This window comes from Buceros rhinoceros, unplaced genomic scaffold, assembly GCF_000710305.1.
Source record: "Buceros rhinoceros silvestris isolate BGI_N320 unplaced genomic scaffold, ASM71030v1 scaffold34632, whole genome shotgun sequence".
Taxonomy (NCBI): domain Eukaryota; kingdom Metazoa; phylum Chordata; class Aves; order Bucerotiformes; family Bucerotidae; genus Buceros; species Buceros rhinoceros.
The window spans coordinates 18,733-33,474 of NW_010398909.1; the positions used below are offsets into that span (position 1 = coordinate 18,733).

General features: G+C 44.2%; 1 protein-coding gene across 1 annotated transcript; it reads left to right on the forward strand.

Annotated features, from left to right (window-relative positions):
- Positions 1–625: 625 nt before the first annotated feature.
- Positions 626–14,468, forward strand: CD7 (CD7 molecule). Its single transcript, XM_010131286.1, has 4 exons — positions 626–929; positions 11,557–11,904; positions 13,234–13,343; positions 14,358–14,468. Exons 1-4 carry the CDS (start codon positions 626–628, stop codon positions 14,466–14,468), a joined length of 873 nt encoding a protein of 290 aa, XP_010129588.1.
- The last annotated feature ends 274 nt before the right edge of the window (positions 14,469–14,742 follow it).

A 14,742-nucleotide genomic window follows, 5' to 3' on the forward strand; every position in this document is an offset into this window, starting at 1 on the left:
AGTCCTCTCTCAAAGGACTGGCTCAGCCGGCTCTTTACGAAGGCACTCTGAAGGAGTAAAACCCCTTTGTCAGCTCTCAGCACCCAGCGCCAGCACAGTCCATCCTGGCTGCTGGTGCGTTTTGGCTTGGCTGCAAAACTGCTGCCTGCAGGAGCACTGAACGGAACCAGCGTTCCCGGTGCACGGGACACTGCACCCGGCTCTGTAGCCTGGCAGCTCAGCGACTTTCGTTTGTCCCATGATCTGGACATCTGCTGGAGGTGTATCTGACAGGATTGCGCCAAGGAGGTTTGGAAGAAAGGAAATAAGAACTGATGATTCATCTGAGCCTGCCTGGGCAGAGGACCTCTTAGCTCGACAAGAAAAATGCCTTTCAATCCACTTCCCAAGCTCCCAGCTTCCTACTTAAAGCCTCCTCAATGGCAGCAGTGGGGGAGTTACGTTGTATTTCTAACTCAAAAATTATTTGGGGGACTGGGCCCAGCACCATGTAAAAATTTCCCATTGGCACACAGTGTCTTTTAAGCCATGTCTGGGTGTGCCCACCAAAATTCATCCCACTCTCTAACGCTAGCAGAGAAAACCAGTAGAAAATACTTCTTTGTTTTCTCATTTAGATATTGCCATGCCCAGTGGTAACCCTGGTGAAGGGACACAAGACTCTTCCTTCAGCAAAACACAAGTGACAGTCTATCGCTGTGAAGGCTGTGAGAGCAACATATGCGACTCGCCCGATTACGAAGTCTTTGAAAAAATTGGTGAAACAGAAGATAAGAAATTTTCAAATGAAATAATTGAGTTGGTGACCAATGAAACACACATCGTTATGTGCTTTCTGCAAGAAAATACTTCTCTTGAAGGAATTTATGCCATCTTCTGGGTGAAAGCCATTGGAATAGGGGAGTCGTGTGGCTCCCTGGATTCTGGAGGTATGTTCTACTGGGGGGCCTGGCTACCAACGTATGGAAAACATACTTTTGGTTATGAAACTGAACTGTTAGATACTTGGGCAGACAGTGAGGTTAACGAGTAAACTAACTTGTCAAAACAAGTTTCTTTTCAGAAAAAAGTCGTTAAGTCATTCACAGAAATAAATTAGATTCTCTCACATCGAACACTGCTTAAGACCACACTAGTAGAGGTTCAGATAAATTCATGCTACTCTGAGTTATAAAGGTACTTTTTTTTTTTTCTGGCAACAGCAATTCCCCTGGTCAACATCTGTGCCAGTTTGCAATGTATGAACCCCAGCTGCTCCAGTCAGCACACACTGAAATAAAGGTCTAGCCTAAAGAGCTGTTCTGAGTTGCTCTTTGGTACAATTCAGTAAATAACCAGGAGATATCCTGCCAAATTCAGAGATGAACGTGCCTGTCAGTACATGTAGCAAGTGGCCCTGAGAGGGCAAAACCTCGTGGTGGATCAAGTTGTAGAGGTGTAATTTAGCTGAAGTCCATCCAAGCTGATGACATTTTTCACCAGTTAATATCCAATTGAATATATATTTGGCTTTGTCCTTCTGGCCATGAATGATTCCCTGAAAGCAGCTTTCATCAGCTCTCCTGCTGGACTTGGAACATCGAGTTTTATTGCTGACAGGAAAAAAAAGATTCTCGACTTACATATGCTTTTGTTCAGCCTAACAGATCTTAGTGTATTTAATTTCTGATAACTGTAAACCAAACTCTCCTACATTTGCGCTTACCACTGCGGAACCTCTACACGCTGCTACCGCTGCGTAAAGCTGGGATGACACTAAAACCTCCGGAGTGAAAACCAGCACTTGCTGTACCCCTCGACATAGCCCTTGAGAGGGTGACGGGTGGGTGTGCGAGTGTGGCGCGTGTGCGTAGGAAGGAATTCTCAGGATAACAGACTTCACAGTTCCCAGCTCTCAGAAGAGGACTAAGTTATCCAATGGCACGGCGGCACCTAGGCTGCGTGGGAGATGTGCTCTGAGACGCGTCTCCAAGACCTCTGTAGCTGCTGCTCTTGCTTGTTCCTCTTCTTTGGTTCCTGTGGGTAAACAGAAGGTGCAAAATTTTGTCATAATTGTTATTTGACTAGAATTGAAATGCAAAAAGGTAATGATAAGCTTTTTACAAATGTTTCTGACACTCTTAACTGCATGGAAAACGTTTCTGCCTTCTTCAGATTTGAAGATTTCCTGGTTTATAGAACAGTTCATCAGTTTCAGTGAGAAGAAAATCTGAATGATGACTGGTTGTTCTGAACAGTTAGTGAACTAAACATGACTGTAACCATCTCCAATTCTTTGTGGTACATGAAGGATCCACTTTTTTAACCTATTAACTTCTTTAGCCTTTTTAACCCTTGATTGAAGATCTTATAAATGACCCGTATTTATAGTGTATAAACTTCTTTTATCTTTCAGGTTCCTTAGAAAATGTGAGGGATACCGCCACTGAAATTTGCTGTGAAGCAAAGACAGATCCCTCAGCTCCCACCCCTCACCTGAAGTGCAACATTAAAATGTCAGGTGAGAAAACCAGAAGACCAACAGCTGACGTCACCAGTGATCATCATTGGCTTTCGTGGGGTATGTAGCCGAGGCACCAGGCCCGATCCTTCCTCGCTGGTGCTTGTGCGGCAGCTCATTTCTTGGCATTTCTTGGTTTGATTCACTTGCACTCTGTATTTCCTTCTAATCTGCAGATAATCCTCAATTTTCAGTCGGTGAGAAGAGCAGCTTTGGAATCATCACCCCGGTACTGATTTTGGGGGCTTTTGCAGCGGGACTGGCACTGTGTTGGATTCGACGGAAGCGGAATGGCCGAGGTGCAGTCTGACAAAATGTTGTGCTTCCTCTGGGTAACGCGTCTTACAGGCTGCTCTGGCCTGGCGAAGGCATGCAGCATTTTCTTGCTGGGTCTCGTTTCCCTGAGATGTTGCTCAATGATATTCACTGAGAAGGAGAGGCTGTGTTAACAGCTCGTGTGAACTCCACCTCTGCATTTGGTGCCATGGCACGTAGTCCCAAGGGAGCTGGTTTATTATGAGAAATAAGCACAGAATGAATTTCCTCGCTGCTGCAGTGATACAGCCAAGGAATCGCGCTGCTCAGCCTTGCCTCAGTGTGACCCTGTTCCTTGGAGCAGTCTCAGACTGTAGCATTGCTGTGGAGCTTCCCCTGCAGAGACATACCCCAGATGTGGGCTGACAGGTCCTTGAGGTGAACGGTTCCCACTCGCAGCTCTGTCCACTAAAGAGCCACTTTTAATTCAAGACTATTTTCCTAAATACGCCCAAGAGGGGAGTTTGTTTTGCAAACTAATACACATGGAAAGGGCTAGGATAGTAAATAGGGAGTCGTGAATAAAATCTCCTGGAAATATCTGCCTTCCTCTGTATCGCTCTCTTTTCCTCCTCTCTCACAGCACAGAAACTGCCGTCATCTTAAAGTGAGGTAATATTAAACCACCTCTTACTTCAGAGATAGTTCCACTACAACAGAGTACAGAACTTGGGGTGCAGCCGTGCTGTCGTATGGCAAATCACCCCACCCGCCGTACAAGGTGGGCGTTTGCGGAGAAAACACAAGGCCTGTGGGTCCGGTTGAGATGGATACCAGTGAGTTGCTCAGGAATTTCAGATAAATATAAATTGGGAAAAAACAACTACAAGTCTGTTCATTTTAATTCTTCTAAGTAAATTCTTGCTAATGCTGTTACTTTTTTGCTGGTTTTTTTCTAGGACCTCTCATAATGGTCCATCAGTTTAACGGTAAGTTTTGACTCTTCAGGGTTTAATTATGGAAAATGGTGAAATTGTATTATGACAAGGACAGGGGGATGTTCAGTGCAGGACCAGACGTGTTTACTAGGACCACGATCAGTGGATGCCTGATTCCTCCCTGCATGAAGTCTGAGTCAATAGATTTCACCTCTGGTGACTTTGGAGTGGTCCCAGCACTCGTACCTTGATCATTTACTCACTTCTACAGACACCCCTTGACCCTGACATACAGTTTTGCCCCCTCTATCCTATAGCTCCAGTATTTATGGGACCTTGTCTAATGCCAGAAGCTGAGACATCTCTCAGTTACTGAACTAGTCCGTCCTTGCAAAACAGATGTTTATTGTTTCTTTCTGAGAGTCTAAGCATTGAATTTCTGAGTTTATTTAAGGTTAACTTGTTGGTTAAAAGTTAGTTAAAGCTCAAGATTTTTATCTTGTGCTCCCTTTCTAGTGAATGGAGAGGAATGGGTGTCTTGAAGGTGATTCATCTCACCTTAACATGGTTTTCAAGATGAAACAGATTAATTACGGTGTGAAGGTACCTATTTCTCTGTGGTAGCTCTAAAGGAAGCCAGTGGGAACAAGCTGAGGTGTTTGAACACCTACAGCTAGAAAAAGCACAAGGCCGTCTGTGAGCAATGAGTTGCACAAGCCCTTGTGCAACGCAGTAAAGATGACACCGTTAATGTCACGCAGCTGTTGTATTAATCTGTCTTAACAGATATATTGGTGCAATAAGTAAAAAATTACTGCTCGTGGCTCCTCTGAGGTCCTGCCCTGTGGTGTGATGCTCAGTGATGTTTCAGGCCTGTCCTAGAGCCCCTCTGAGGCAAAGGCTGATGGGACACAACCACCAGGGCAGGGTTTCGGCAGAAATGCCAGGAACTGGCTGGGCGATGAAGCTGCAATCCTTCTACCTTTCAGAGCAAGAGGTGGTGCAGACGCGGGTGGGACAGGGTGGTGCCCCAAGGGCTTCACCCCCAGATTTCCAAGCCTAAGTCCAGGCAGTTGGATTATTCTCACTGAAGTCAATCTGTGCCTTTGATGGCCTCAAGGGTATTTCTCCTTCATTTCTGCAGCTGATAGAAACCCCGAATGTGCTCCTGATACACAAAACCTTGCTCCTCTTTGAAAAACGTCTACACGTGAGAAAACCAGACCATTATGGCAGCAGCATATTCAAGAAATGTCTTACAGCATTCAGCAGAAGAAACAGAGCTCATTTAATGAGACCTCACGGTAGTTTTGGTAAATGTACCTTCACCAAGTCCGTGCATTCCCCGAGGACTGTAATTGCCACGGTTGTCCAGTGACAGGCTCTTACGAGCAACATGAAAAGCAACCTGGATCTCCCATTCTCTGCTGGTGGTTCACTGAGGACAGAAGTTAGGGCAAGGTGTGTGGCACGGGTTGAAAGCAGCTGAATTCTCTCCATGGTTTTCATGATTGAAACTATCGGTTCTTCTGAAATTCTTCAAAGAACTGTATCTGTGCTCAGAAGGATGTGTTGGACCCTGAGGCAGACTCTGCATGTCTTCCATTTCATAATGTGCCCACGGGTCTTTGGGTTTTTTGTGTCCCAGGTGGCCTCTAGATCCCAAACAGCATTTGGTACAGCTGACTGGTTTGTTGAATTAGAGAGAGTTGGCCTTTTGAACAGACACCTGATTTTGCAACCACCTGCAGGTCGAGGACCTCTCCTCTGCGGGTTCCTTCCTGTGCAAGAGTGGAAGGGAGTGCTATATCCAGCTCCCTCGGAACTGGTGTTGGGTCATGGAGGCCACAGCCCCCTCCCAGGCTGACCAGAAGTGTGTCCATCTCCCTGACAAATTACCTCACCACACTGGTCGTTTTAGTGTAGGACACTTCCAGTGGTAATTCCAGAGGATAGGAAAGCATGATGCTGTACGTGCTCTGCTTCCTTACGAGAAAAGACTGCAGTATTTCTGCTGTACCCCCCGTCATAGTCCACCAGCAGTCTGTCATCTGCACATGATTTATCATTCACTCTTGATTTGAACAAATCCTCAACAGTTTGCGTTAGATGTAGCCTAACATCAGACTTTTGAGCGAAAATCAGCAGCGCACGATTGGAAAGGCCGATCCATGGAGCAGTATGAATACTTGCTGAATCATTTCCACATGGTTTAGTTACCCATAAACCTGCAGCTGAAACTTCCAGCAGGAAATCTCAAAGGATGTAGGATGGCATGTGGCTTTTGAAATTTGCTGCAATCAAATCTAAAGGGAAAGTTCATAGTGAAAGACACTCTAAAAATACATTATTAATTAGTTCTAGAAATATAGAAAAGCCTCTGTGCTTAAATTTGGCTCTTGTTTGGCACAGAGACTAGTGCTGTTATGGGTTTGGGGTTTTTTTTCCCCTCCCCAGCAGGGCTTTACACTTGTGCTGATCTAAGGTACCCTTTTAACTCGACTCAGCTTATTGGATTTTGTCATTTCAATTTTAATGTGGCAGAAAGCAGTCAAAACCTCCTCGGGAAACGGCAATCCCCAGCTACTCAAAGGCTTTTAGGTATTTACTGAGTATGTTATTTTGGCTGATCCAGCTGTGATCTCTGTTACATGATGACGAATGTTTATTCAATAAGCACACTTTCCTTCACAACTTTTCTTTCCACTGATGGTTATGCAGATTGTGATATTCAGAGGCATCACTACCAACTGTGTCACTTTGCCCCTCCTGGGTTGTGTTGTGCTGGTAGACACTAGTCACCCCACATCTCAGGAAAATCTGTTAGCAATAGCTTTAAAGATCAGCGGTGTTTATTCTAAGCAACCACGTTGTGCATGACGCAAATATATTTGTTTATGAAATAAATCACTACAGCTAAGCTGACTCACCAAATGCCATTGGTTGTTGTGATTTCATTTTAGTGATTTGTTTTGTGTTATTATACTAATCAAAATAAAACATCAGCTTAAAAACTGGCTGTTCTTGGTACCCCGTGTGGATCATATATGTTAAACTCCTTCACAAAGTGTCGCCATCACATGATTCCCAGACTCATAATCCAGGATTTTTTGTCATAATTCACTTCTTCAATCTGGCAAAAGCAAAGTCTTGGAGTAAGCGACATGTCCTGGCATCTGCTTTTGCATTACCCTTTGTAGGGCTGACTGACAGCTCATTTCACAACCTGCCTCCACTCTCTTTTCTTTACGGTAATTGATTAAATTTCTAAGCTTGCGAGCATTCAGGAAGCTCTTAGGAAACCCCCCTTTTCCCTGTATGTTCACACAGAACACTAGCTGCAAAAAGAGCTTTTCATCGTGCTGGGGAGGGAGCAGGAGCTACGTGTGAGCTGAGAACGCCTTTTGCCGGTGGTCAGCAGCTCCCGTGACCTGCAGACCCCACAGGACGTGTGACTCCGTGTGAAGCCAGGAGACACGCGGGAGGTTCAGACCACACTGTCACTTGGAGATTGTGCACATTGCCAAGACACACATCAAACCCGTAGTTTTGTGAGCAGGGTTGGTATAACACTTTAAGTTTTACCTGAAGCAATGGAGCACCTCTCGTCTACTTGCTCCTGACAAAGCCAAGACTCTTGCATTTGCAGCCACGAACCAGGCTGAGCGCATGGGAACACCAGCAGACGGAACTCGTCGTACCGTGTGCCTACACTTCCAGGCAGGACATAACGGGGAGATAATTGCCTGACTTTGGCACTGAGAAGAGCCGCGCTGAGCTTACCTGTTCTTCCCTCACCACGAAGGAAAGGTAGGTGCACACCATAGAGGCTCCTTCCAATCCTGCCCTCAGGGCTGGGGGTTGTTCAGCAGTAGGAAACCGTGGGCGTTTTAAGTGTGAAGTCAAAACCAAGATGCACCTCGAGGGAAATCTCGCTTCCCCCTCTGTCACATTCGTTGTGACACCAAGGCAAAAGCAGCACGTTGCTAACTTTTTTACCAGACAGCTGATGTAGCTGGAAGAAAACAGGCCATCTCGTGGTAGACAACTTTCTTCAGGTCTTTAACTCGTCAGCCAGAGAAAAGACCTTTGAAAATGCTGTGGATATCCTGTCTCTCAACTGCATCTCTCTTTCTACTGCTTCTCCTGTGCTTCCCTGGCCAGTACGGTACGTAGAACATAGACGCTTTTACATTTCATAAGTTTCTGTATTCTCCTTCCTTTTTTTTTTTTTTTTTTTTTTTTTTTTTTATTTTTTCCTGTTGTCTCAAACAGGTTCCTGGGAAATTCACCATTAGCAAAACCAGGTGAAACTTTGAAAAACATTCTCTGAAATTATGGAATGAGTTTTTAGGGAAAAATGAAAATTATTGTGATCAAAATTTTCTACACAGAAATTACTCTCTGTAGAAAGAGTAGACGTTGTTTTCCCAGTCACTCATCATGAACTGCATCTGCATCGTTAAGGTTGTCGGGGCCCCGCTACTGGATAGAAATTAATATTGGGACTTACTAGGGACAAAATTATTGAAGGTGTCATAAAACCTTAACAGCAAAGTCCTGTGCTGAATTTTAGTGTGGCTATCGAGAGTACAAGCTGGAGGCAGGCTTGGGGAGAACAGTGTGAATCTCCGAGAAGAGGCTGAGAGAAAGATGTCTCCAAACAGTCAGGCCTTTTCCCCCCACAACTGTTGACAATGACTGGATGGTGACTTGAGAAAAAAAATGTTATCCGTAACGCAGCATGTCTGAAGGGAAGATGCAGTGAAGGCGATGAGGATATTTGTTGAGTGCCTTTGCCATTCCTTAGCTAGTGGTCGCTGAGGAGTCCATGCTGATTTCTGCAAGTACAACTTCACTCTTGAACTTCTGATCTTTTGGAGAAAACAATTGACGGGCTGTGGCAGCACGTCGTTAGCAGTGTGGGTTTTCAGATCGTGGAAGCGTGGGTCAGCTTAGCAGTATGATTTTAGGCTTGTGATGGAGGTGAATTTCCTGGGCTTGCCTTACCTGCTTGTAAAGGCGGAGTGCTCCGCGCTTCTCCAGCCTTCTCTGTCACCCCATTTCTCTGCTGCTTTGGAAGGTAATTGCTGACAGCTCCTGGGTTGCCCTAATTCCTTCTGTAAGTGTTCTAGGAGGAACATCCTCACATCTAGTCAGGTCGGATTGACCTACTGTATCTAATTTCCCATGATCTGGTCATTCGGTGTTTGACTTCTGTGCTTGATCTCTTATTAAAAAAAAATTGTTTGAAGTATGTAGGGATCCTTAATCTGCTTGGAGACACTGAATAATTCTGCCCTTTCTTACACTCTGTTTGTCTCCGGATATGCAATACTCTACATTTAATTTTTCTTCCCATGTTTTTAATGTAATTTCTTCTACATGTTTCCTATTTGATCCCCCTGTTCCTCACTATTCTTTGCATAAATACTGCTCAGGTTGGTTTTTTTTTTTCTGAGGTCATAAGAGAACTCAGGGGGTTTCGTTATATATTTTTATACCTTTGTTTCTTAGTCTAGGCTGGAGTTAAAACTTATGCAGTTCTTTTCCTAATAGGCTACATTATCCAGTTTCCTGATGTTGCTGAAGACTCCTTTCTACAAAACAAAACAGCAATTCCTTCCAATCTCTGCTGTTTTGGGGACCTTCAAATTCCGGATTTAGATGCTCAGCCAGCTCCAGTTACTGGGCTGAGTTCAACATATTTTGAGAACTAATAGGATCGTACTGGGAATCTATGGAGCAGACTAAAGTTTTTGCAGGAGTGACAGACGCAGTGTCTTTGTAAAGGCCAGTTCAGCTTCGGGGAGACATTGAGTTGCACAGTTCAATGGGTGTGAAAGATACTGTAGGTTTTGGGACAGCCAAGAGGTGATATGTACAGGATAGCAAGACCAAGGCTCAGCCTTACAGAGCTGCTCTGTTGAGGGAGTAGTTGTCTTTGAAAACTACTTTGATATTAATAGATCAAGAAGAACTCTGTTACAATTATTTCAATTGCGTTTTTTATTTTTAGGTGGAGGAAATGGACAGTCAACAGATGTTATCAGTGTTTGGGAAGGAGACTCCATCAGCATAACTTGCTCAATGAAAGGTTCAGAAAATGAATTGGGAAGATACTTGAGAACTAGCATACAGTCAGTCAATTTGCTCTACCTTAACAATGAGAGTGTTCCATATATCCCTCCTGCTTTGGCCAATCGCGTCAAGTATTCAGATGAAGGAGAGAATTTCACGATAACTCTGCACAGTGTACAGGAATCTGATTCCAACATCTACCGATGCGTTAAGTATATTAAAAACAAAAACTATCCCCAAAAGGTGAATGAGAAGACAACTATAGTAATGGTGAAAGGTATCTCAATTCCACCTTTTTTACAACGAATTAATAAATACAGATACATGTTTTAAATCAAAAATGGGGAGAAAACACAATGGGAGGGAGAGTCTGAAGAGCTTTACCCGTGTCTGCTCAGGTTATTTACTGGTTTGAAGAAAGTGTGGGTCGGTTCTCTGAAAAGATGAAGAATACACACTGGATAGAACCGTAGCAAGGAAGTCCCTAGAACGTGAATTTGTGACTAATTTAATCCTAGCTACTGGTTTTCACATGAGTCATAGGTTGCTGCAGCAGTTTGGAAAGGTGAGGACCTGTAGCTCTTTCCAAAATAATCAGTCAGATCTGCATGAGTAACTAGCAAAGCAACGACCCGTTTGTTGGTAGCGGCTTTTGCAAATCTCTTTTGGTTTTACTATTGAATCTTGAATGGCCAATGGACAATAACTGGGAATTCCTGGTGCTAGGAATGGTTTGCAAGTGGGGCATCAGTGGGTAAAGGGATGTGGGTTTTTTCTCTTCTTAAGCAGTTGACGAATGGGCACAAGTGCTCCTTTTGGCAGCCGTGTCTGGGTGGGGGAAGGATTTGTCTATATTTTTTTTACCTTTCTTTCTTTTTTTTTCTTTTAAAATTTTAATTAGAAGACAGTTGAGTCCATAATATTCTTTGGCAGCTCGGTCCTCTGCTTACCTTCCCTTCTGATGAGATCATCTAACCTGAAACATTTTGAACAAAAGTTGCCGGGGTTTCTTCCTTTCTTGTCCCCAAGGCATGTAAAACCGCTGCATCAGTAACATCATCTATACCCATGAAGACTTATCACGTCCTTCCTTAGGCTTCTCTGTTCAATCTTCTTGACTGTGTTTTCTCAAATGAACTCCATCTTGATGATTATGTACTGTTTCTCCAAATTGTTTTATTAAATGACCTTTTATCTCTTTTTGTTTCTGATCCTCTTTGAAACGCTTGCAGCCTTCCCAGAAATATCTTTGGTACAAAAGCGATAAATTCTGTCTTCATTCCCTCATCCATGTTAATGACAATGTCAGAAGGAACAGGGCCTGTCCTCAGAGGAACTCAGTGAAAGGTGCTCCCAGCTGAAGAGCAAGCTTTTAATAACTGCTTTTTGTGGACCATTTTCAACACTGATGGCACCCACATCGCAGGATTTCATCCAGACCAGTCGTCCCCAGGTCTTTCTATGGCTTAGTCTCAGTTGACAAAGCAGGCAATGATCCATGTCGCAAGGGCAAGCTGACGAAGCTTTAGTCCCTTAGAAAAGTTCAGTATACCTATTTTTTTAGGTAGGTAAACCTGTCCGGTCAGTCCTACTTTCAGACCCTGGGGCAGGAAAACCTGATGTCTATCTTTCTTCTCAAAGCGTGGGTAAAGGTAGCCTTCTAAGGAAATCATTTTATCTAATTTCCGTGGTCTGTTCTTTCTGACTTTGATCTCTGCATTTGCTCCCTCCTTAAAGTGCACTGTGAAGTATGTGGTGGCCATTAATCTCTCTTGTTTTTAGCTAACGCCAGTGGAGCTGTTGAGCAGTCACCGGTCTATGTGGAGCCTCAGCAAGGCCAGTCTGTCAGCATTACCTGTGCACTGAAAAACTCACTTGGACGCGAAGGGATCTACTTGCTCAGGACTCACGTGCAACCTGAAAGAGTGCTCCACGTTTTGAATCAGAACGCTCCAACTATTGATCCTTCTTTTGCTAATCGCTTGGAGTATTCAAAGGAAGAAAAGAAAATAGTGATAACTCTACACGACCTACAGAAAAATGACAGTGATGTATATGTATGTGCTGCGGAGGAGGAAAATTCCTCGTTCCTCTCTATGAGTAGAAGTGGCACCATGATGGTCGTTAAAGGTATTATCCTTCTGCTTGTTTAATCATAACTTACTAGAGACATCTTGTATTACAAAGGGTGGACTGAAAGCTTGTAGAGCTTTAGTCAGGACAGGTAAAGCCCTAATCCAAGGTTACACTTCCTCCAGCACCTGGGCAAGTTTGGAGAGTGTGCTGAGGCTCCTCTGAGCCCTGTTGTACTCAGACACAAAAACAGGCACCGTGTTTCTACCTGCCTGGTACAACCAGAGAGGACCTATAAAAGAGAACACTTGCTGTAATACTCCATCTTAAAAAAAACCAACAAAAAAGTCAGAATCAGGCAACAACCACTTCAGTGTCTCTGTGAATAATCTGTCAGTTTTAGGAAATGAATCAGTATTTTAGCATCGGTTGTTTAACCTTAATGTCACATAAACCCACACCCTGTAACAAGACTTTGTGTTTAAAAATAGGTCACACTAGGGAGTACGGAACAAGACCTCGGGCATTTTCTGAAAGTACCACAGATTATAGCAGCGATGTTCTCGCACACCTGTGCTATGCACTGTTCTGCAGACAGGGTTTTTTCTTCTGCTGCAGTGTGGTGGTGTAACCTTTTGCTAAGATGAAGACAAACCCAGCGATACCCTGCTTGATTTTGATCTTACGGGCACAATTTAACCCTGTGCGCTGGGCTTTGATGAGATCTTTGGGTAATTAAAATAAGGTTTACATAGGCCCTGAGAGTTGCGAAGGATCTATCTGCAGCCTGCTATCCTCCTGCTATGCTGCTGAACGTAACTGGTGCAATGGTGAGGGGCGTCGGGGAAAACTGCAGGTGCACATCAAGGAAGCGGCGTGTTCACCAGATACTGCGTTATTCAGCAATGAAGAAACTGAGGTTTTAGAGAACTGAAACCCTTCCCCTAGCGCTATTCATAGCTCAGTGTGTGTGCGTATGTATATACACCTCATCTCACAGCAGCCTCTCACTTTTCTCTATATGCTTGCAAACGCATCCATTGCATAACTGCCCCCTACTCCTCGCTGAGCCCTCACCGTTGCTGTAAGACAACAGTAAAACATCTTCTGTTTTCATTATGTGTGGTTCTGCTTCTGATCAGCCGTGTGGAAGCTACCGCCTTTGTAGAGTGCTCCTCACCGATCCTTCACACGCCACCTGCAGTCATCACCAGCTCCTAGAAGAGCACAGGGGATGGCAGCGAGAATTCTAGTGGGATGACAAATGTGGCTGTGTAGCATGTTGTTGGTATCGGCTGTCTTGCTGACCAGTAAATAACGCTTTTTGTAATGTAAGTAAGATTCTAGCTCTTCATATTTATAATAATAATACAAATTTACACGCAGAAGTGGAGCAGACGGACTGCGGTAATGGTTCCTGGGTCATCTATGGTCTTACCACCGTGGTCCTGCTGCTGTTTTCTGCGCTAATATGCTGCACCTTGTACCGTGTCAATGTAAGTATGATGGTACCATGCCGAGGCAAAACCGAATCTGAGTGAACAGGTGCTTTTGCTATTATTTGTAAATAGTGACTGAATCAAGCACTCATTTAAACCTGAGGAACTGTGGCTTTCTATTGTCTCCTCTTTGCCTTTGTTTAATGCCTCCAGCTGTAAACTCTTGACACCAAAGACTGTGTCATCTTGTGTAACTTGGTAAATGAGATATTGTTTGCCTCTGATAACAAACCTCCAGCAAGCCTCGTAGTCCACAGCGCAGCCATGTGTTGTGTGCATCTCCTGAACAGAGCACCCCACTGCTCTGGTTTGCTGCTGGGGTTTTATGGGGGGGTGTGTGTGGGTTTTTTTGGTCAGTTGGGAATGGAGCTGTTTAAGCCAATCTTGTAACAGATGTAGGAGAATGTTTGGAGGGGGACATGATAGTCATAAAAATAGCCTAATGTCTGAAAGTAGCTATAGGAGAACAATTTTACCCTGTCCTAGGAAAAAAGCAACTAAGAAGTTTTCCTTTACCGCTATTATTTACAGTCTGCTGAAAGTGCCCAGAAATTATTTGTCTCTGATAGATCCTCGTGCCCCATAAAGATTACTCAAAATTAACAGAGTGTGATTCCTAGGCCAGGCTTCTGTCTCATCCCTCCACATATGGCTTTAGTACTGCTAAAAAACGGCGGTAAAACAACACTCTGGCAAAGCCAAGCGGCCCTGTGGGAACTGGTGGCTTGTGTTATCAGTAGCAAACTAAGGATAAAGCATGTTTATCTTGGGGCCACAGTTACATCCAACTCCCAAAGGAAACTTTAGTGAAATTACATCAGACTGGCAATAGAAAATGAAATGAATAGGTTGACAGTTTCCACCTAATCCTCGAAGACCTCACTGGGCTAGGAGAGGAACTTTAAAAGTACACTTCCACGTCAGACAGATGGACTCCTAAGACAGAAATCAACCCCTTGGTCAGGGTCTGTTCCAGCTCTGTTCTGAATGGCTGTTGGCTCTGTTTTGCAGGTGAAGAAATGTTTCCAGAGAAGAGAACAAAATACAGTGTATGAAGATATGTCTTACCGTTCTAGACACAACACCTTGGTCACATGCAACACTTACACCAGTCGCGATTAAGCTTCTGCCAGCTTGGGCCCTGTGTGGCTCCACCGCTCCTTTACAGGTCTCTCGGACAGCTGCCTTAGCAACCCGACGGGGTAGCCGAACTGAAAATGCTGTCACCACCTTCCCTTCTTCAGTGGAGGGAAAAACCTGCCACATTTCCAAAGCTTTCTGCTTGTTTCATCACTTGTAATGTCTTTTTTTCATGTATGAAAAATGTAAAGAAGTGTGTTTGCGCGTGCGTTTGCAGTTTAGCGTGGGAAGCAGTGGTTTTGGGCTCTGCATTTAG

Excerpts from the sequence above, each read along its gene's own strand:
- CD7 (XM_010131286.1), top strand. The coding sequence starts at position 626 with ATGCCCAGTGGTAACCCTGGTGAAGGGACACAAGACTCTTCCTTCAGC. Across the intron at positions 11,905-13,233 it reads CACCATGATGGTCGTTAAAG|AAGTGGAGCAGACGGACTGC; the intron begins GTATTATCCTTC and ends ATTTACACGCAG. Across the intron at positions 13,344-14,357 it reads GCACCTTGTACCGTGTCAAT|GTGAAGAAATGTTTCCAGAG; the intron begins GTAAGTATGATG and ends TCTGTTTTGCAG.